Source organism: Anomaloglossus baeobatrachus, chromosome 4 (assembly GCF_048569485.1).
Source record: "Anomaloglossus baeobatrachus isolate aAnoBae1 chromosome 4, aAnoBae1.hap1, whole genome shotgun sequence".
Lineage (NCBI taxonomy): Eukaryota > Metazoa > Chordata > Amphibia > Anura > Aromobatidae > Anomaloglossus > Anomaloglossus baeobatrachus.
Genome location: NC_134356.1, coordinates 91,315,926 through 91,338,458, shown reverse-complemented (window position 1 = coordinate 91,338,458; position 22,533 = coordinate 91,315,926). Strand labels below are relative to the sequence as shown.

The window sequence follows — 22,533 nt, the reverse complement described above, 5'->3', positions numbered from 1 at the left end:
CAATCAGATGATCTCCCGGCTAATGAGAGCGATCAGATGATCGGCCGGCTAATGAGAGCGATCAGATGATCGGCCGGCTAATGAGAGCGATCAGATGATCGGCCGGCTAATGAGAGCGATCAGATGATCGGCCGGCTAATGAGAGCGATCAGATGATCGGCCGGCTAATGAGAGCGATCAGATGATCGGCCGGCTAATGAGAGCGATCAGATGATCGGCCGGCTAATGAGAGCGATCAGATCGGCCGGCTAATGAGAGCGATCAGATGATCGGCCGGCTAATGAGAGCGATCAGATGATCTCTTGGCGGTCGGCTAATGAGAGCGATCAGATGATCTCCCGGCTAATGAGAGCGATCAGATGATCTCCCGGCTAATGAGGCGATCAGATGATCGGCCGGCTAATAAGAGCGATCAGATGATCGGCCGGCTAATGAGAGCGATCAGATGATCGGCCGGCTAATGAGAGCGATCAGATGATCGGCCGGCTAATGAGAGCGATCAGATGATCGGCCGGCTAATGAGAGCGATCAGATGATCGGCCGGCTAATGAGAGCGATCAGATGATCGGCCGGCTAATGAGAGCGATCAGATGATCGGCCGGCTAATGAGAGCGATCAGATGATCTCTTGGCGGTCGGCTAATGAGAGCGATCAGATGATCTCCCGGCTAATGAGAGCGATCAGATGATCGGCCGGCTAATGAGAGCGATCAGATGATCGGCCGGCTAATGAGAGCGATCAGATGATCGGCCGGCTAATGAGAGCGATCAGATGATCGGCCGGCTAATGAGAGCGATCAGATGATCGGCCGGCTAATGAGAGCGATCAGATGATCGGCCGGCTAATGAGAGCGATCAGATCGGCCGGCTAATGAGAGCGATCAGATGATCTCTTGGCGGTCGGCTAATGAGAGCGATCAGATGATCTCCCGGCTAATGAGAGCGATCAGATGATCTCCCGGCTAATGAGGCGATCAGATGATCGGCCGGCTAATGAGAGCGATCAGATGATCGGCCGGCTAATGAGAGCGATCAGATGATCGGCCGGCTAATGAGAGCGATCAGATGATCGGCCGGCTAATGAGAGCGATCAGATGATCGGCCGGCTAATGAGAGCGATCAGATGATCGGCCGGCTAATGAGAGCGATCAGATGATCGGCCGGCTAATGAGAGCGATCAGATGATCGGCCGGCTAATGAGAGCGATCAGATGATCTCTTGGCAGTCGGCTAATGAGAGCGATCAGATGATCTCCCGGCTAATGAGAGCGATCAGATGATCTCCCGGCTAATGAGAGCGATCAGATGATCGGCCGGCTAATGAGAGCGATCAGATGATCGGCCGGCTAATGAGAGCGATCAGATGATCGGCCGGCTAATGAGAGCGATCAGATGATCGGCCGGCTAATGAGAGCGATCAGATGATCGGCCGGCTAATGAGGCGATCAGATGATCGGCCGGCTAATGAGAGCGATCAGATGATCGGCCGGCTAATGAGAGCGATCAGATGATCGGCCGGCTAATGAGAGCGATCAGATGATCGGCCGGCTAATGAGAGCGATCAGATGATCGGCCGGCTAATGAGAGCGATCAGATGATCGGCCGGCTAATGAGAGCGATCAGATGATCGGCCGGCTAATGAGAGCGATCAGATGATCTCTTGGCGGTCGGCTAATGAGAGCGATCAGATGATCTCCCGGCTAATGAGAGCGATCAGATGATCTCCCGGCTAATGAGAGCGATCAGATGATCGGCCGGCTAATGAGAGCGATCAGATGATCGGCCGGCTAATGAGAGCGATCAGATGATCTCTTGGCGGTCGGCTAATGAGAGCGATCAGATGATCTCCCGGCTAATGAGAGCGATCAGATGATCTCCCGGCTAATGAGAGCGATCAGATGATCGGCCGGCTAATGAGAGCGATCAGATGATCGGCCGGCTAATGAGAGGGATCAGATGATCGGCCGGCTAATGAGAGCGATCAGATGATCGGCCGGCTAATGAGGCGATCAGATGATCGGCCGGCTAATGAGAGCGATCAGATGATCGGCCGGCTAATGAGAGCGATCAGATGATCGGCCGGCTAATGAGAGCGATCAGATGATCGGCTGGCTAATGAGAGCGATCAGATGATCGGCCGGCTAATGAGAGCGATCAGATGATCGCTCTCATTAGCCGTCCACCGGGAGATCAGCTGATCGCTCACAGCTGCCGGCCGCTGCGGCAGAGAGCAGATTAATGCGTCACAGCCCCATCTAGCTTTTTCCAGCGCTTCTAGAGACCATTGTGGTTTCTCCCTATGTAAACACTACTGAGCATCATGTATGCGTTAAAGTCACCAATGCATGAGTCTGTGAGACTCGGGCAGCTCGCTGATAGCGTCCTAGTTGCATCCATGTCCTGGCTGTTTTCCACCTTTTGGAGAAATTTGGAAAGCAGCTATCAGTTTTATTTTTTGTATACAAGAAACTGACGGACTGACCAAACACGAATGAAAGTCTGATCAAAACCATTGATGGAACTCGCTGTGTATGTCATGGCTGGTTCTCATGTACGTTTTAGTCGTGATGATCATGGTGTGCGGTCAGTGAGGCCGAATGATCAGGAACTGGCTGCTATTTTCTTGTTAGTTGCTGAGATTGAAGGAAACCCTGATCTTGGAAGGTAATGAGAGCTAGCCGTAAAATAAAAAGTTAAGTAAGAACAGCAACTGCTGGTGGGTTTTTTTATGTATAATATGCCCTGTAACTCCCTCCGTGCAGTGATGTAACCTGATCAAAGCACAGTACTGGGCAGAAAGCCTTGTAAGGCCTCATTTACACGTCCATGAAAAACACTTAATGTTTTGCACGGTCCGTCGTGAAGCTACGTACGTGTGTGTGCTATCCTTTGTGCTATCCTTTGTGCTATCCTTTGTGCTATCCTTTGTGCTATCCGGATAGCACACGGACAGCATGAACTGGTATACTTACCTGTCCTTGGCGCTGCTGTCTCCCGCTCTGTTGTTACTTCTGGGTCCGCAGTGAGTGCAGTGAATTTGCAATGGGCATAATGAGCAGGCCCGAAACAACGGCAGAGACAGCAGCGCTGGAGATAGGTAAGTATAAAAATTCTTAATTATGTCGCCTGTGTTTTCTCCGGTATGTATCACACAGATCACATCAGCGTGTGTGGTCTGTCTGACATCAGTGCTGCCAGCAGAAAATGGACATGTCGCCGTGTGGAGCACATGGACACACAGTCTGTCTGAAAACATGGATATGTGACCAGGCCCATAGATTTTAATGGGTTTACATGTGTCTCCAGTATGTATGAAAACCTCACGTCACATGTACTGGAGACATGTATGTGTGAAGTAGGCCTAAAACACTGGTCCTAGTGGCGTACTCTCCGGGCTGCTATCCTCACGGCATGTATACCTATTTCTATCCACAGGCACAATGTGCATCATGGAACAAAGGCCCAAAGTGCATGTTGGCAAAACAATAAATGTACAGATGATGAGCTCAATAGATTAAAAAAAAAACAAACTCTGATGTTTGGTGTAAAATCAGAAAATGTACATAGAATTTTATTTTTTTATATAATTAAATATGGTACAGTATAATTGCTAAATCCCATACAGAGAAAAATATTGGATATGTGGATTTGCTGCGGCTGTTGTGATTATTGTTGTAATACTAGTTATTTTTATGTGGTGTAAACTTAAAGGGAATCTGTCACCAGGTTTTTGCTTTCCGATCTGAGAGCAGCATAATGTAGAGATATAGACCCTGATTCCAGCAATGTGTCACTTACTGAGCTGTTTGCTGTCATTTTGATAAAATCATTTTTTTCTCTGCTGGAGATATAGCAGTTATACAGAGCTCATGAATATGCTGCACCAAGTAGTCCTCTAATGATAAAAATCACTGGTTAATCAGTGATTATCAAAACTTTTCACTAAGCAGCACAGTAAGTGACACATCGCTGGAATCAGGATCTCTGCCCCTACATTATGCTGCTCAAAGATTAGGTGGCAAAAAAAAAGGTGACATATTCTTTTTCAAGTTGTTGTCCACTCCTCACACCCCCTTCTCAATCGCTGTGTTTCACCAGAGTAAAATAATAACACTTATACTCTCCTCTGGTGCTGGCGCAGTTCCAGCTGTCAGCGCTGCGTCTCCGGGGATCATGTGACATCGCCCTCTCCTCCTTCAGACACAAGTGACATCTGGCAGAAATTGGCTGTGACTGCTCTCTTTTCCACCGGCTGTTTGATTAACCTGAAGGAGTAGACCGGAATCCCAGTGCTGATTGCCCAGAGTAACAATGTCATGAGATCCCCAGGAGAGCTGTAATGGTGCCAGGACCACACATGAGTTGAGGTGTTATTTTACTGCGGGAGGGGCACAGTGTTTGAGAAGGGGTTGTCAGAGTAGTGGAAAATCCATTTTAAAGAGAACCTGTCACCAGTTTTTTGCCCTATAAGCTGCGGCCACCACCAGTGGGCTCTTATATACACATTCTAACGCTCTGTATATAGGAGCCCAGACTGCTGTGTAGAACATAAAAAACACTTAATAATACTCACCTAAACCGGTCGCTGCGGTGGAGTTGGTTCAAATGGGCGTCTTTGTCCTCCGGTGTAGACACCACCTCGGTCATCCTTCTGAAGCCGCGGTGCATGACGCGTCTGACGTCATACACACTCGCCGGCATTCAGGTCCTGAGCAGGGCAGATCAAAGCATTGTAGTGCGCCTGCGCAGGACCGGCCAGTGTGTATGACGTAGACTTGTCATGCATACAGGCTTCAGAAAGAGGACGAAGATGGCCGAAAGAGGAAGCGCCGGCACCGGAGAACGGAGACGCCCATTTGAGTCACATCCACCGCAGCGACCGGTTTTATAAAGTGATTTTATGTTCTACACAACGGCCTGGACTTTTATATACAGCATGTTAGAATGTGTGCATATAAGTGGCCACTGGTGGTGGCTGCAGCTTATAAGGCAAAAAACTGGTGACCGGTTCCCTATAAGGCTAGGTTCATACAAATACACTGTGTTCCAAATTATTATGCAAAAAATATTTTTTCAAATTTTCTAAAATTAACTTTATGAATTGCAGTCATTATTTTCCAGTCATCTACTATTCGAGTATAATTGAAATGTTTTTGATCAAACTGCCTATGAAAAAAGTATTTTTAAAAATGATAAACACTCAAAATGCATGTTCCAAATTATTATGCACAGCAGAGTTTTCAACCTTTTTATTTTTATTGTGAAAAACAAAATGGTCAATTGTGAAATTTATAAGCATTATCAGCTTATTACAAATTGAAATCAAACAGTTTTCAAGTCAAAACTTAATTCTAGGTGATGTTACATTTGCGCATAGGACCCCTTGTTTGAAAGAAGCTTCTGAACTCTCTCATCCATTGAATTTGTCAGTTTTTGGATTGTTTGTGCTTCAATTGTTTTGTGGACAGAATACCCTCCCAGAGCTGTTGCTTAGATGTGAACTGCCTTCCGCCATTATAGACACTCCTTTTGATGATGCTCCAAAGGTTCTCAATGGGGTTGAGGTCAGGTGAAGATGGTGGCCACACCATAAGTTTGTCCTCTTTTATGCCCATAGCAGCCAGAGATGCAGATGTGGTAATTGCAGCGTGAGACGGTGCATTATCATGCATGAAAATGATCTTGCTGCGGAATGCACGGTTCTTCCTCCTGAACCATGGCGCAGGAAGTGCTGTTTTAGAAACGCCACATAGATTATGGAGTTCATCTTTACCCCTTCTGGGATCCTAAAGGGGCCGATAATCTCTCCCCATGATTCCAGCCCAAAACATTACTCCACCTCCTCCTTGTTGGCGCCTTAGCCGTGTTTTCATGGGGTGTCCATCAACCAGCCATCCTCCACTCCATCCATCTGGACCATCGAGCGTTGCATGGCACTCATCGGTGAACAAAACAGTTTGGAAGTCAGTCCTAGACCCAGATTTGATTGTTCTTTTCAATAAATTGGTGAAAAGGGAATGTGTTTGGATGTGTTTTTTCAAATAAAACTTTTTTTGTTTGTTTTTTTTTTTTTTATTACTGACTGGGTTGCTGATCTCAGGTATCTGATAGACGCGTGACATCACTTACCCCTGGGCTTGATGCCAGATGACATTACACATCTGGCATCTTCCCCATATATTACACCATTTGCCACCGAACCAGGGCAACGGGATGAGTTTGGGCAAAGCGCCAGGATTGGCACATCTAATGTATCCACCTCTGGGGCGGCTGTAGCCTGCTATTTTTAGGCTGGGGAGTGTCCAATAACAGTGGACCTCCCTAGTCTAAGAATACCAGACCACAGCTGTCTGCTTTACCTTGGCTGGTGATCCAATTTGGGGGGGGACCCAGTGTTTTTTGTTTTAAATTATTTAATTTAAAACAGCGTGGGGTGCCCTCTGTTTTGGATTATCAGCCAAGGTGAAGCTGCCAGCTGTGGTCTGCAGGCTGCAGCCGTTTGCTTTACCCTTGCTGGCTACAAAAGATATGGGGGACCCCACGTCGTTTTTTTAATTAATTTATTTTTTGGCCAAATACAAGGTAAAGCACCCTTTAGTGCCACATGAAAGTCACAAGGGTGCCAGCTTAGGCTGCTTTCACACATCCGGTTTTAGCAGTGCGGCTAAATCAGTCTCTAAAACCTATGCAATGGATGCGGCGAAAAAAACGCATCCTTTGCATAAGTTTTTACATGCGGCCCATCCGTTTTTTGCCGGTTGCGGCACGCTACTGAGCATGTGCAGTGCAAAAAAATCGCATGCGGCGGCCGGATGCGTTTTTTGCCGCATCCATAGGCATGCATTGGAAAAAGCGCTGCATCGGCCGGATGCGGCGCAACGCGACGGCTCAGTGGTGGCAGCGGCGGCGACGGCTCAGTGGTGGAGCAAACCGATGCGGTGTTTTCCCAGTGTGTCCGCGGTCCGATTCAAGTGATGGCACCCGGAGCGGCGCATGCGCAGATGGAGCTCTCATCCCAGGGCTCCATCTGCGCACGCGCTTACTCCCGGAGCTCTCATCGGCGCCATCATTTGAAAGTGGGACCGCGGACAATCTGGGTAACTTGCTGCACAGCCGCGCGGCCCGCACGCACAGAGTGGCAGCCAGCAGGCTGCTCGCCCACCCTGCGTGCAAGCGGCAGGGTACCTGTGCTTGCGTGCGGGCGGCAGCCGGGTGCCTGTGTGAGGGCTGCACCCGGCTGCCGCCGGCACACAGCACCCGGCTGCCGCCGGCACACAGCACCCGGCTGCCACCGCACGCAAGCACAGGTACCCGGCCGCTTGCATGCAGCCACAGGCACCCGGCCGCCTGATCGCCACACAGACAGGACCCCCAGGTACCGCTATATTCGGATTATAAGACACACCCCCCATTTTCCTCCCAAATTTTTGGGAGGAAAAGTGTGTCTTATAAAGCGAAAAATACGGTATGTCTTTCTCATCTATCTATCCATCTATCTCTCTATCCCTCTATTGATTCATTCATTCATCCCTCTATCTCTCGGTTTCTATATCTATCTATCCATCTCTATCTACTCATCTATTTATCTTTCTTGCTGCTTCCGTTTTTTGCTGTCCGTAAAAAAAACGGAAGGCACACGAATGCTTCCATGAAAAAAAAACGGACCGTTTTTTGCGGCCCGCAAAAACAGAACAGTCATGTGAATGTAGCCTTAAGGCTACTTTACACACAGAGAGAAATCTTTGGCAGATCTGTGGTTGCAGTGAAATTGTGGACAATCAGTGCCAAGTTTGTGGCTGTGTACAAATGGAACAACATGTCCATGATTTCACTGCAACCACAGATCTGCCAAAGATTTATCTTTGCGTGTAAAGTGGCCTTTAAGCTCAGTGCTTACAAAACTGAACTCCTCATCTTTCCCCCATCTCACCTAACGGGTGCTTCACACATAGCGAGATCGCTGCTGAGTCACGGTTTTTGTGACGCAGCAGTGACCTCATTAGCGATCTCGCTGTGTGTGACACTGAGCAGCGATCTGGCCCCTGCTGTGAGATCGCTGCTCGTTACACACACTGCTGGTTCATTTTTTTCTTGTTGCTCTCCCGCTGATAAGCACACATCGCTGTGTGTGACAGCGGGAGAGCAACAATCCTGAATGTGCAGGGAGCAGGAGCCGGCGTCTGGCAGCTGCGGTAAGCTGTAACCAAGGTGGTTACCCGATATTTACCTTCGTTACCAGCGTCTGCAGCTCTCACGCTGCCAGCGCCGGCTCCCTGCACACGTAGCCGGAGGACACATCGGGTAAATAAGCAAAGGTTTGCTTAGTAACCTGATGTGTGCTGTGGCTACGAGTGCAGGGAGCCAGCGCTAAGCGGTGTGCGCTGGTAACTAAGGTAAACATGGGGTAACCATACCCGATGTTTACCTTAGTTACCAGTGTCCACAGCTTCCAGACGCCGGCTCCCTGCAAGCGCAGTGTCACTTCCACGTGGCTGGTCACTGGTCGCTGGTGAGATCTGCCTGTTTGACAGCTCACCAGCGACCATGTAGCGACGCAGCAGCAATCCTGACCAGGTCAGATCGCTGGTGGGATCACTGCTGCGTCGCTAAAGTGTGATGGTACCCTTACTCCTCTACCCTATCTGTGTATCACACTAAATGACACCACGTGCTTCCCTGTACTGGAAGTGTGCTGGCTGAGAGTATGCCGTGTACTTGAAACCGTACATCCAAGCTCTTACCAGCTGCTGCCAACTCAAAAACATTTCCGGAATCCATCTTTTCCTCAATCTTAAATTTACTGAAATGCTAGTGCATGCCCTCATCATCTCTCGCCTTGACTACTGCAATATCCTCCCTTGTAGCCTCTCTCACAGTCTATAATAATAATTTCATTTATATAGCGCTGTAAATTCCACAGCGCTTTACATTCAGTGACAACAGTCTCCCACCTTTCCAGTCAGTCCTTAACTCTGCTACCCTTCTAATCCACCTCTGCCCTCGCTACTCCTCCACGTTTGCCCTCTGCAAATCCCTTCATTGTCTCCCAGTTTACCAACTTATCCAGTTCAGACGAAAAACACTGACGTACAACGTCGTCCATAATCTATCTCCCCTGTAAATATCACGCTAGGTACAGGGAAGTACCAAGCAAATGGTGTTAAAGTAGGGAAACCCTGTTCCTAGAGAAAGGGATGATGGTGACCCCTGACCGAACCTACCGCTGGCCCCTGAGGTCCCTCACCACCCTAGATAGGTTCCACACTTATGCGCTGAGCTGGATACCTGACCCTAGGTATCCCTAGTGCTGGGACCTAAATGGGAAACTGATTGGATGAGCTCTTCATCAACCCCAGTAAACATTGTAGATGACACGAAGAGGACACACAGGGGGAAAAGCATGAAATACTTATCCACAGATGACACAGGTATAGAAGTCCAGCAAAGTATTCAGCAACAATACCAAATAGGAGTACAAACCACCTGCTTGCAACCAAGGCTTGAATGAACTGAAAATATCACCAGTGCAAGGAAGGAAGGAATAATCAAGCACCAAGATAAAGTTGATGTTCAGCAGGTGGGTGAAAGTCTAGGTCGTGCTGTGTCCAAAAGGGAGAGAGATGAATCCAGCAGGAAAGCTACGGTACGTAAACCGATGAATTCTGACAGCAGGAACAATGGAAAGTCAGGGAGCATTCTGCGCAGTCAAACCATGGACCTTCTATGGGCAGAAACCACATGACTGTCTGTCATCCGTGGCACACCCATGATAACATATCTCTGAACTAATCTCCTGATTGTCTTCCGACACGTAATTCTCCCAAGACCTTCTCTCTTCCACACTTGTACATTCTTCATCCAATCACATCCAAAACTTCTCCCGAGTATCCCCCAACCTATGGAATTGTGTGCCCCAACATGTTTGATCATCCACCACATTCAGAACTTGCAGATACAATCTGAAAACGCATCTTTTGAAGAAAGCTACAGCCTGCAATGACCCCGCTGCCACCTCACCACCACCAGAGTGCCGCAACCTACCGTCTCCTTCCCATTATCTTATAGAATGTAAATCCGCAATGTCAGGCCGTGTCGTATCTGTACCAGTCTGTGACTGTTAGTTTATTCACTGAAATGTATATCTGTATTCCTTTCTCGCCTTTTCATTGGGGGACACAGACAATGGGTATTATGGTGTTTCCAGGGGAGGCGTGACACTAGATTTGCAAAAGTGTTAGCTCCTCCCCCTAACAGCATATACCCTAGCTAGGCAGGAAACTAGCTCAGTTTTTTCTAGTGTCAGCAGGGAGGCTGACATGTCTGGCTTTGCCCTACCAGGTGCCTCAGGCCAGCTTATTTTGTTTTTATTTTTTTTGTTTTTTCCTTTCATTCTATTTTTGATATGGGGCAATACCAGGGTGCCTTGCCACCCCCGTTCCCCCCGCGTACAGGCAGAGGAAACCTGGCGTGCACAAGCAGTCAGTCTTCCCTCGTGCCCAAGTGGTCGGGTCTGCGTACCCCTCCAGACTCCCTGGAAGCACATCACACCAAGGTAGCTCCAGAGGGCTAAGCAGAGCCGAGGACCTGCTTCAGCCTTGAGCCGAAGATGCGTCCCTGAGATCCCCGCATCCATCACCAACGCGTCTTCAGACAGAGCCAGAAGCAGGTAGGGAGACGACGAGTCCCCTGCATCCAAACCGCCGCCTGAAAAGGCGCCGGTGGGGCGATGCAGGCCGTGATCCCGGGGAGCATCATTAATTTAGCCCCCGACTTCGGCCTGCATTCTAGCAACGCCCCCTCTCACTGCTCTGGAAGCCGCTCCCTCACTCAGGAGCAGCTCCTTTCCGATTGGCTGTCACGCTTAGTCCCAGCCCTGAGACCAATCAGTCTTCGGGGGCCGTCTCTCTCCTCCATGCTGCCAGGAACACTGGACGCCATTTTGCACGTGGGGAGCAGACACGGGTGAGATCGCCTCCTTGGCTCTGCACTTCGGCAGCACTATATACCGCTCTGCTCCGCGGTATATCGCTGTCTCTAGCGGTGTGCGCCTGCTGGCTAGCGGTGTATATCAGCTACTAGCGGTATATACTGGCTCTGCCTGCAGGTATATGCCGACTGTTTGACAGTATATGCCATTTTGCTATCGGTATATACCGGCTCTGCATAGCAGTCACTTTATAATACTGCTAGTGGCTCCTCACTCATAGTAACAGCGGCATAACCTTTACCTATAGGGCTGTAGAACTCTGTTGCTGACCTGCGTAACCACAAGGGTGATAAAGCTTCCCAGGCGTCCTCTACGGACCTATACTATGCTTGTACCACCTGTGGACGCTCGTTTTCTAATGGCCGAAGCTATCCACTATGCCGGGGCTGCGATGCCCCTACTACCGTGTCACAACAGACCCAGTTGCCGGACCAGGAGGCCGCGCAGGTTTTGGATTCTGCCCTGGGCCATCGGCCAGGCAGCACCCCCGTCTGATGACGTTCTTCCTGCATGGGCTCTTCTAATGTCTAAAAGGATAGATGACCTTGTCACTCAGATATCCCAAACCTCAGGCAGCCTTCCCCTGGCTCAGCTCCTTCAGAGGAGCCCGCCTGCTTCGTCTGGTCCTTCTTCCCCAGAACGTAAAAAGGCTGCTTCCAAGAGACGCCATTGCGACCTCTACGCCTCTTCCGACTCGGACGATGGTCAGTCTGACCCGGGCTCTGTGACTTTTAGTAGTCACGATTCCCAAGACTCTGACTCTGATTCAGATGTCCCTTCCGAGTCTAGGCATATAGAAGACACACTAATTTCGGCTGTCAATCACTCTGTCGATTTCTGATCAGCCTCCAGACCCGACTTCTCAGTCGGCAATCAAACGGGCCAAGAAGCCTCCTAAGTCCTTTGCCCAGGATCTGTTTTTTTGTCAAATCGTGTCTAAACGGTGGGATCCCCCTGATAGAAGATTTAATAAAAAACCTTTCACTTCATTCGCTTATCCTTTTCCATCTGAAATGGTTAAGACCTGGTCAGTACCCCCCGTTGTGGACCCGCCAGTATCCAGGCTGTCTAGACACACGGTTATGTCCGTTCCAGACAGCGCGTCTCTCAAGGACTCGTCCGACCGCGCAGTTGATGCGGTGGTTAAGTCTATTTTCCAGGCTTTAGGCTCCTCTCTTCGCCCCATGTTTGCCTTGACATGGGTCGCGAGAGCTATGGGTGTGTGGAGTAAGAACCTACGCAGGATGCTTCGCTCTTGTAATATTCCTCCAGAGGCTTTTGAGATCCTTGATTTGATCTCCCTAGCCTCTAATTATTTTCTTCACGGCTCCCTAGATGCAGCTAGTTTGTCAGCCCTAACAGCAGCCAATGCTGTTTTTGCCCGCAGAGTCCTGTGGCTAAAGATATGGAACGCGGACAGTGCCTCCAAGAAATCCCTGTCCACACTTCACTTCCATGGTCTTCGCCTGTTTGGAGAATCCCTGGACAAACTCATATCTGAGACGATGGGTGGAAAAAGTACCATTCTTCCAGAAAAGCAGCCTGTATCCAGGAATTTTAAAAAATCTTCTTGGCGCAGGCAGTCTTTTCGGCCCGGCTCCCAAAAACCTTCAGTACAAGGATCGTCCCAACGCTCAGATCGAGGATCCGGCCCCTCAAGGGGCTCTTCTTGGCGTTCCCACTCCAAACAACCTAAACCTAAGGGACCTCGCCCTGCACAAGCCCCCTCAGCATGACACCAGGTATCCCTCAGATCCGACTCCTGTTGGAGAGCGGCTTCTGCTTTTTCGGGATATCTGGCTAGACCACACTCACGATGCTTGGGTTCGAGAAATCGTCACCTCAGGTTACAAGATCGATTTCAATTCCCTGCTGGCCAGCAGGTTTCTGCGTTCTCGTCTCCCAAAGTCCGAAACACAAAGCCAGGCCTTATTTCAGGCCATAGCCTCATTACAAAAAGCAAACGTTATCATTCCAGTGCCCCTGGAACAGCGCGGCAAAGATTTCTATTCAAACCTTTTTGTCGTTCCCAAAAAAGATTGCTCTGTCCGCCCTATCCTGGATCTCAAAAGACTGAACAGATCCGTACGCATTCGGACTTTCCGAATGGAGTTATTGAAAGCAGTACTAGCCGCCATGGAACCGGAAGAATTCCTAGCCTCCATAGATGTTCAAGATGCTTATTTACACATTCCCATATGTGTATCCCATCAACGGTTCCTTCGTTTTGCCGTAGGACACAGTCATTACCAATTCAGGGCCCTCCCCTTTTGGACTGGCCACTACGCCTCGGGTCTTCACAAAGGTCATGGCGGCCGTCATGTCCATTTTGCACCCTAGAGGTGTTCTGGTCGTTCCCTATTTGGACGACCTACTTGTCAAGGGGAGCTCTCCTCAAGTTTGCTCAGAAAGCGTGCAGATATGCTTAGACACGCTGTCAAGGCTAGGGTGGCTTATCAACTTCAACAAGTCATCCCTCATTCCTCATCAGCGCAACACCTTTTTAGGTATGCTGATGCACACGGCTCAGTCCCGGGTTTTTCTTCCAGAAGACGAGGTCTTCCCTCATCCGGGCCGCCCAATCCTTCCGCTCCCGCTGTCACACATACCTTCGGAATGGGATGAGCGTGTTAGGCAAGATGGTGGCAGTCATGGAAGCCGTGTCTTTTGCCCAATTCCATCTGCACCCTCTACAACTGGATCTTTTATCCTTCTGGGACAAGAATCCAGCTTCTCTAGACCGGTCAGTTAGCTTATCTCGGACTGCGCTCAGCTCCCTCGTCTGATGGATTCAAGTCTCCTCCCTATCTCAAGGGAAGTTCCCCCCCCCCCCGGTCCTGTCTACTGGCAAGTAGTCACGACAGATGCCAGCCTCATAGGCTGGGGAGCGGTGTTTCTCCATCACACTGTTCTCGGACGCTGGTCTCCCTCCGAACTCTCCCTTCACATCAACGTTCTAGAGATCAGAGCCATATTTTTGGCCCCTCAGAACTTTCAGCCCTTGCTATTGGGTCTCCCTGTTCGGATCCAGTCAGACAATGCCACGGCTTTGGCTTACATCAACCGTCAGGGCAGCGATGAAAGAAGTATCCAGGATTCTTCTTTGGGCAGAGATGCGCATTCCCATTATTTCAGCTGTCCATATTCCGGGAGTAGACAACTGGGCCGCAGATTTTCTCAGCAGACAGGGTCTAGCGGCAGGGGAATGGTCCCTCCAAGACGAAGTGTTCCATCAGATCACTCTTCGTTGGGGACTCCCAGATGTGGACCTCATCGCGTCTCGGATGAACGCCAAGGTACATCCCTTCATATCCCGGTCGAAAGACCCGCTAGCGCTCGGCTCTGACGCTCTAGTCTTCCCGTGGTTGCAGTTTCGCCTGCCCTACATCTTCCCTCCGTTTCCTCTCATTCCGAGTGTAATCAAGAAAATCAAGGCGGAAGGAATTCCCGTGATCCTCGTGGCCCCGGACTGGCCCAGGAGAGCCTGGTACCCAGAGCTTCTCCAACTTCTCAGCGACACTCCCTGGCGTCTTCCCGACCGCCCGGATCTTCTGTCGCAAGGTCCAAAATTTCACCAGAATACAGCACAGCTGCATTTGACGGCGTGGCGCTTGAATCCTTGATTCTAGCCAAGTCAGGTCTGTCTTCTAAGGTAGTTCATACCATGCTTAATGCTCGGAAGCCCTCCTCCGCCAGTATCTATCACAGGACCTGGAAGACCTATCTTTCCTGGTGTGACCGTCATCACCGGTCGCCCCTTGTTTTTTCAATCCCTGATGTGCTTGCCTTTCTGCAAGACGGTCTGGACTCGGGACTAGCCCTCAGTACCCTTAAAGGTCAAGTTTCTGCCTTGTCAATTTTTTTCCAGAAGCAGCTGGCTTCTCTCCCTCAGGTCCGTACCTTTCTTCAAGGGGTAGCGCATTTGGTCCCTCCTTATCGCCACCCCTTAGATCCCTGGGATCTGAATCTGGTTCTCTGACCTCTTCAGCTTCCTCCTTTTGAACCTTTAAGAGAAATCTCTCTTCAACGTCTCTCTTGGAAGGTTTCCTTTTTAGTCGCAATTACCTCTATCAGACGAGTGTCCGAACTGGCGGCCCTTTCCTGTCGCTCACCTTACCTGATATTCCATCACGATAAGGTGGTCCTTCGGCCTTCCCCCGCCTTTCTTCCGAAGGTCGTATCTTTTCCACTTGAACGAAGACATTGTGTTGCCGTCATTCTGTCCGGCCCCGGTCCACTCCTTTTGAAAAAGCCCTTCAGACTCTAGATCTTGTTAGGGATCTGCGGATCTACATCTCCAGAACAGCGCTGTTGTGCAAGTTCAATGCCCTCTTCGTCCTCTCAGAAGGACACAAAAAGGGCAACCAGGCTTCTAAATCCACGATTTCTCGATGGATCAGGACTGCCATCTGTGAGGCATACAAAGCAAGAGGTTCTGTTCCCCCTCAATCTGTGCGAGCCCACTCTATGCGAGCAGTGGGTGCTTCCTGGGCTATCCGCCATCAGGCTTCGGCGGCCCAACTTTGCAAGGCCGCTACCTGGTCCAGTGTGCACACGTTTACAAAATTCTACAGCGTGCATACGCATGCCTCCGCGGATGCTGCTCTTGGAAGACAAGTCCTTCAGGCGGCAGTGGCCCATTTATAAGTGGCCACTGCTCGGTTTGTTGACAGTGCTTGATATGTGTTCCCTGCAGTTGCAGTTGTTAGTCATCTCTTAGTCGGATGTTATACACTGTTAATAGTTCAGTTCCCACCCAGGGACTGCTTTGGGACGTCCCACTGTCTGTGTCCCCCAATGAAAAGGCGAGAAAGGAAAGGACATTTTTGTGTACTCACCGTAAAATGTCTTTCTTTGTCGCTCCATTGGGAGACCCAGACAATTGGGTGTATAGCTTCTGCCTCCGGAGGCCACACAAAGTATTACACTTAAAAGTGTAAAGCCCCTCCCCTTCTGCCTATACACCCCCCCGTGAGTCACGGGCTCCTCAGTTTTTATGCTTTGTGCGAAGGAGGCACACATGCACGCATAGCTCCACAATTTAGTCAGCAGCAGCTGCTGACTATTTCGGATGGAAGAAAAGTGGGCCCATATAGGGCCCCCAGCATGCTCCCTTCTCACCCCACTCTGGTCGGCGGTGCGGTTAAGGTTGAGGTACCCATTGCGGGTACATAGGCAGGAGCCAACATGCTGTTTTCCTTCCCCATCCCCTAGGGGCTCTGGGTGAAGTGGGATCCTATCGGTCTCCAGACACTGGGACCGTGCTCCCTCCGCAGCCCCTGGGGAATCTGCTGGACAGGAGCTGGGTATCGTCAGGGACAAGGCCCTGCTACTGTGAGGTACTCTGTGTCCCCTTGGGGACAGCGCATGGAGCGCTTGTGTCATACACGCTGCAGCACTGCTGGGTGTGTTAGTGCGCCGGGACTACCGCGCTGACCGCGCTTGTTTGCCGGCCGCGCTTATAACTTTAGTCCCCGGCTTTTGCGGCCTAGTACCGCATATTCCCGCCCCCGGGCCTGTCAGTCAGGGGAAGGGAGGGACGCTGCACTGGACGTCAGCGCTGAGGGCTGGAGCATACTTTGTATCCTCCTCCCCCCTCACTGAGCACAGTGGGACACCAGATTCCCGCACTTTCTTGGGCACGCCCACGGCCCCCTCCTCCTCACAGAACGCTGGCAGCCATTCCTGTCAGCACTTCTGAAGCTAGAGAGGAGAGACAAACGGCTCTGGGAGATCCAGGCAGGGAATCTGGTGGTCACACAACCGCTTTGGGCGGTCGGTAAGCCGCACCTGTTTCTAGGTGCTGGCCCCCCTGGGTGCCGAAGTGTATATATATAGGTTTATATGCTATACATTTACTCTGTATGGTCGCACTGGTTTTTGGCTATATACCCTCCCAGATTGTACGCAGAGGAGACAACAGCATGTCGTCTGCAAATAGCAAGGGTGCCAAAGCACAGGCTTACTTTGCAACCTGTACCTCATGTGCGGCTATGCTACCTGCAGGTTCCACCTACCCTCATTGTGTGCAATGCTCGGCACCTATGGTACTTACTCAGCCGGAGCCTCAGCCACTAGTGGGACCCTCGGCCCAGGTAGAAACACCGGCTGCCACTGTCCAGGTGACAGGGACGGAGTTTGCAGTATTCGCTGACAAACTTTCTGAGACTATGGATAAATGGTCTGCTAAGATACTAGAAGCTTTGCAGTCCAGACCTGTAACACAGGCCCCGGGCACTGTTGAATCATTGACCCCAGGCCCCCCGCGGTTGGAGCAGCAAAGTGCTCCTGGGGTGACTCTCATAGGTCTCAAGGTGAGGTCTCTGACGCGGAACGCAGTCCCAGACCACCTAAGCGGGGTCGCTGGGAGCTTCCCTCGACTTCATCACACTGCTCAGGGTCTCAGCAGGAGGACTCTCTAGAGGATGAAGCGGAGGGGGCAGATCAGGACTCTGATCCTGAAGCCGCTCTCAACCTAGATACACCAGAAGGGGACGCCATAGTGAACGACCTTATAGCGTCCATCAATCAGGTGTTGGATCTTTCTCCCCCAGCTCCTCCAATTGAGGAGTCCGCTTCTCAGCAGGAGAAATTCCGTTTTAGGTTTCCCAAGCATACAATGAGTATGTTCCTGGATCACTCCGATTTCAGAGAGGCAGTCCAGAAACACCGAGCTTGTCCAGATAAGCGCTTTTCTAAGCAACTTAAGGACACACGTTATCCCTTTCCCCCTGACGTTGTCAAGGGTTGGGCTCAGTGTCCCAAGGTGGATCCTCCAGACTGGCGGCTAGATCCATAGTTGCAGTGGAAGATGGGGCCTCACTCAAAGATGCCACTGACAGACAGATGGAGCTCTGGTTGAAATCCATCTATGAGGCTATCGGCGCGTCCTTTGCTCCGGCATTCGCAGCCGTTTGGGCGCTCCAAGCTATCTCAGCTTGTCACTCGCAGATTAATGCAGTCACACGGGCCTCTGCTCTGCAGGTGGTGTCATTAACCTCTCAGGCGTCGGCGTTTGCGTCATACGCCATTAATGCTGTCTTGGACTCTACGAGCCGTACGGCGGTAGCATCCGCCAATTCGGTGGCAGTCCGCAGGGCCATGTGGCTACGTGAATGGAAGGCAGACTCTGCCTCCAAAAAGTTCTTAACCGGGTTGCCATTTTCTGGCGACCGCCTGTTTGGTGAGCGATTGGATGAAATCATTAAACAATCCAAGGGAAAGGACTCATCCTTACCCCAGTCCAAACCAAAAAGACCTCAACAACGGAAGGTACAATAGAGGTTTCGGTCCTTTCGGCCCGCGGGCAGGTCTCAATTCTCCTCGTCCAACAGGCCACAGAAGGGTCAGACGAACTCCGATTCATGGCGGTCTAAGTCACGTCCTAAAAAGACCGCCAGAGGAACCGCTCCCAAAGCGGCCTCCTCATGACTTTCGGCCTCTTCACGCCGCATCCTCGGTCGGTGGCAGGCTCTCCCGCTTTTGCGACGCCTGGTTGCCACAGGTACAAGACCGTTGGGTGAGAGACATTCTGTCTCACGGTTACAGGATAGAGCTCAGCTCTCGTCCTCCGACTCGTTTCTTCAGAACATCTCCGCCCCCCGAGCGAGCCGATGCTCTTCTTCAGGCGGTGTGCACTCTGAAGGCAGAAGGAGTGGTGATCCCTGTTCCTCTTCAGCAACAGGGTCACGGTTTTTACTCCAACTTGTTTGTGGTGCCAAAAAAGGACGGATCTTTCCGTCCTGTTCTGGACCTAAAACTGCTCAACAAACACGTGAAAACCAGGCGGTTCCGGATGGAATCGCTCCGCTCCGTCATCGCCTCAATGTCCCAAGGAGATTTCCTAGCATCAATCGACATCAAAGATGCTTATCTCCACGTACCGATTGCACCAGAGCATCAGCGCTTCCTGCGTTTCGCCATCGGGGACGAACACCTTCAGTTCGTGGCACTGCCTTTCGGCCTGGCGACAGCACCACGGGTCTTCACCAAGGTCATGGAAGCAGTTGTAGCAGTCCTACACTCTCAGGGACACTCGGTGATCCCTTACTTAGACGATCTGCTTGTCAAGGCACCCTCCCGAGTGGCATGCCAACACAGCCTGGACATTGCTCTGGAGACTCTTCAGAGATTCGGGTGGATCATCAATTTCACAAAGTCAAATCTGACACCGGCCCAATCACTGACATATCTTGGCATGGAGTTTCATACTCTTCCAGCGATAGTGAAGCTTCCGCTGGACAAACAGCGTTCACTACAGACAGGGGTGCAATCTCTACTTCAAGGCCAGTCACACCCCTTGAGGCGCCTCATGCACTTCCTAGGGAAGATGATGTCAGCAATGGAGGCAGTTCCTTTTGCGCAGTTTCATCTGCGTCCACTTCATTGGGACATTCTCCGCAAGTGGGACAGGAAGTCGACGTCCCTCGACAGGAACGTCTCCCTTTCTCAGGCAGCCAAAGCCTCTCTTCGGTGGTGGCTTCTTACCACTTCATTGTCGAAGGGGAAATCCTTCCTACCACCATCCTGGGCGGTGGTCACGACGGACGCGAGCCTGTCAGGGTGGGGAGCGGTCTTTCTCCACCACAGGGCCCAGGGTACCTGGACTCAGCCAGAGTCCTCCCTGCAGATCAATGTTCTGGAGATAAGGGCAGTGTATCTTGCCCTAAAAGTGTTCCAGCCGTGGCTGGAAGGCAAACAGATCCGAATTCAGTCGGACAACTCCACAGCGGTGGCATACATCAACCACCAGGGCGGCACACGCAGTTGGCAAGCCTTCCAGGAAGTCCGGCGGATTCTGCTGTGGGCGGAAGCCACTGCATCCGCCATATCCGCAGTTCACATCCCGGGCGTAGAAAACTGGGAAGCAGACTTTCTCAGTCGCCAGGGCATGGACGCAGGGGAATGGTCCCTTCACCCGGACGTATTTCAAGAGATCTGTTGCCGCTGGGGGATGCCGGACGTCGACCTAATGGCGTCCCGGCACAACAACAAGGTCCCGGCATTCATGGCACGGTCTCAAGATCACAGAGCTCTGGCAGCAGACGCATTAGTTCAGGATTGGTCGCAGTTTCAACTGCCTTATGTGTTTCCTCCTCTGGCACTGTTGCCCAGAGTGTTACGCAAGATCAGGTCAGACTGCCGCCGCGCCATCCTCGTCGCTCCAGACTGGCCGAGGAGGTCGTGGTACCCGGATCTGTGGCATCTCACGGTGGGTCAACCGTGGGCACTACCAGACCGACCAGACTTGCTGTCTCAAGGGCCGTTTTTCCATCTGAATTCTGCGGCCCTCAACCTGACTGTGTGGCCATTGAGTCCTGGATCCTAGCATCTTCAGGGTTATCTCAAGAGGTCATTGCCACTATGAGACAGGCCAGGAAACCAACGTCCGCCAAGATCTACCACAGGACGTGGAGAATATTCTTATCCTGGTGCGCTGATCAGGGTTTTACTCCCTGGCCATTTGCCTTGCCCACTTTTCTTTCCTTCCTTCAATCCGGATTGGAAAAGGGTTTGTCGCTCGGTTCTCTTAAGGGACAAGTCTCAGCGCTCTCTGTGTTTTTCCAGAAGCGCCTAGCCAGACTTCCAAAGGTGCGCACGTTCCTGCAGGGGGTTTGTCACATAGTTCCTCCTTACAAGCGTCCGTTAGAACCCTGGGATCTGAACAGGGTGCTGATGGCTCTTCAGAAACCACCTTTTGAGCCAATGAAGGATATTTCTCTTTCACGCCTTTCGCAGAAAGTGGTCTTCCTAGTAGCAGTCACATCACTTCGGAGAGTGTCTGAGCTAGCAGCGCTGTCATGCAAGGCTCCTTTTCTGGTGTTTCACCAGGACAAGGTGGTTCTGCGTCCGGTTCCGGAATTTCTCCCTAAGGTGGTATCCCCCTTTCATCTCAATCAGGATATCTCCTTAACTTCTCTTTGTCCACATCCAGTTCACCAATGTGAAAAGGATTTGCACTTGTTGGATCTGGTGAGAGCACTCAGATTCTACATTTCTCGTACGGCGCCCCTGCGCCGCTCGGATGCACTCTTTGTCCTTCTCGCTGGCCAGCGTAAAGGGTCACAGGCTTCCAAATCAACCCTGGCTCGGTGGATCAAGGAACCAATTCTCGAAGCCTACCGTTCCTCTGGGCTTCCGGTTCCCTCAGGGCTGAAGGCCCATTCTACCAGAGCCGTGGGTGCGTCCTGGGCTTTGCGGCACCAGGCTACGGCTCAGCAGGTGTGTCAGGCGGCTACCTGGTCGAGTCTGCACACTTTCACGAAACACTATCAGGTGCATACCTATGCTTCGGCAGATGCCAGCCTAGGTAGGCGAGTCCTTCAGGCGGCGGTTGCCCACCTGTAGGAAGGGGCCGTTTTACGGCTCTATTACGAGGTATTATTTTACCCACCCAGGGACTGCTTTTGGACGTCCCAATTGTCTGGGTCTCCCAATGGAGCGACAAAGAAGAAGGGAATTTTGTTTACTTACCGTAAATTCCTTTTCTTCTAGCTCCAGTTGGGAGACCCAGCACCCGCCCCTGTTCCCTTCGGGCTGTTGTTCTTTGTGTACACATGTTGTTCATGTTGAATGGTTTTCAGTTTTCCGAACTTCCTTCGGATTGAATTACTTTAGACCAAATTATAAGTTTCCTCCTTCCTGCTTTTGCACCAAAACTGAGGAGCCCGTGACTCACGGGGGGGTGTATAGGCAGAAGGGGAGGGGCTTTACACTTTTAAGTGTAATACTTTGTGTGGCCTCCGGAGGCAGAAGCGATACACCCAATTGTCTGGGTCTCCCAATTGGAGCTAGAAGAAAAGGAATTTACGGTAAGTAAACAAAATTCCCTTCTTCTTGGAGCCTTTCATTGGGGGGGGACACAGCTCCCACCCTTGTGTTTTCGTTGTTCTTCTCCTACTGCTTTTACACCAAACTAAGCTAGTTTCCTGCCTAGCTACGGTAGGGTATATGCTGTGGGAGGAGGAGCAAACACTTTTGCAAATCTAGTGTCACGCCTCCCCTGGAGACATCATAATACCCACTGTCTGTGTCCCCCAATGAAAGGCTCCAAGAAAGACATTTTATGGTGAGTACACAAAAATGTCATTTTATAGGTATTAAAAAACAAAACTAAGTATTCCACTGCAGCTGCTCAGGATATTTCTGTAGGTTTGCTTGATAGTCTTCTGCAGAATTATGAATGTAGCTCTGAATTATAAATTACTCCAGATCAGTGTATATTAAGTATTGTGTTTTCCACACTTCTCGAACGCTCATTAGATCTTAAAATTAAAGGGAAAAGGACGCTAGTGCGTTCTTTAAATACTAATTTATTTTCGTCCTGTTACCTAGACATTATAGGAAGCGGTCATCATCACGTGGCCGTTCCGGAAGCCGATCTAAAAGTCGCTCACCACCTGACAAGAGATCCAAAAGAGATGACCGCCGTTCAAGGAGTCGAGACAGAGATAGGAGGAGAGAGCGATCACGCAGTAGGGATCGCAGAAGATCGCGCTCCAGAGACAGGAAGCGTCCACTGTACGTCTCATTTATAGTTTTAATAGTT

At 50.8% G+C, this 22,533-nt stretch overlaps 1 protein-coding gene across 1 annotated transcript in view; it reads left to right on the top strand.

The window, feature by feature from the left end:
* Positions 1-22,533, top strand: part of DDX46 (DEAD-box helicase 46) — a 209,277-nt gene that overhangs the window by 3,903 nt on the left and 182,841 nt on the right. Inside the window, exon 2 of the mRNA XM_075344461.1 lies at positions 22,320-22,505. Within this exon, the coding sequence (XP_075200576.1) occupies positions 22,320-22,505 (186 nt within the window). The remainder of the gene's footprint in view (positions 1-22,319; positions 22,506-22,533) is intronic.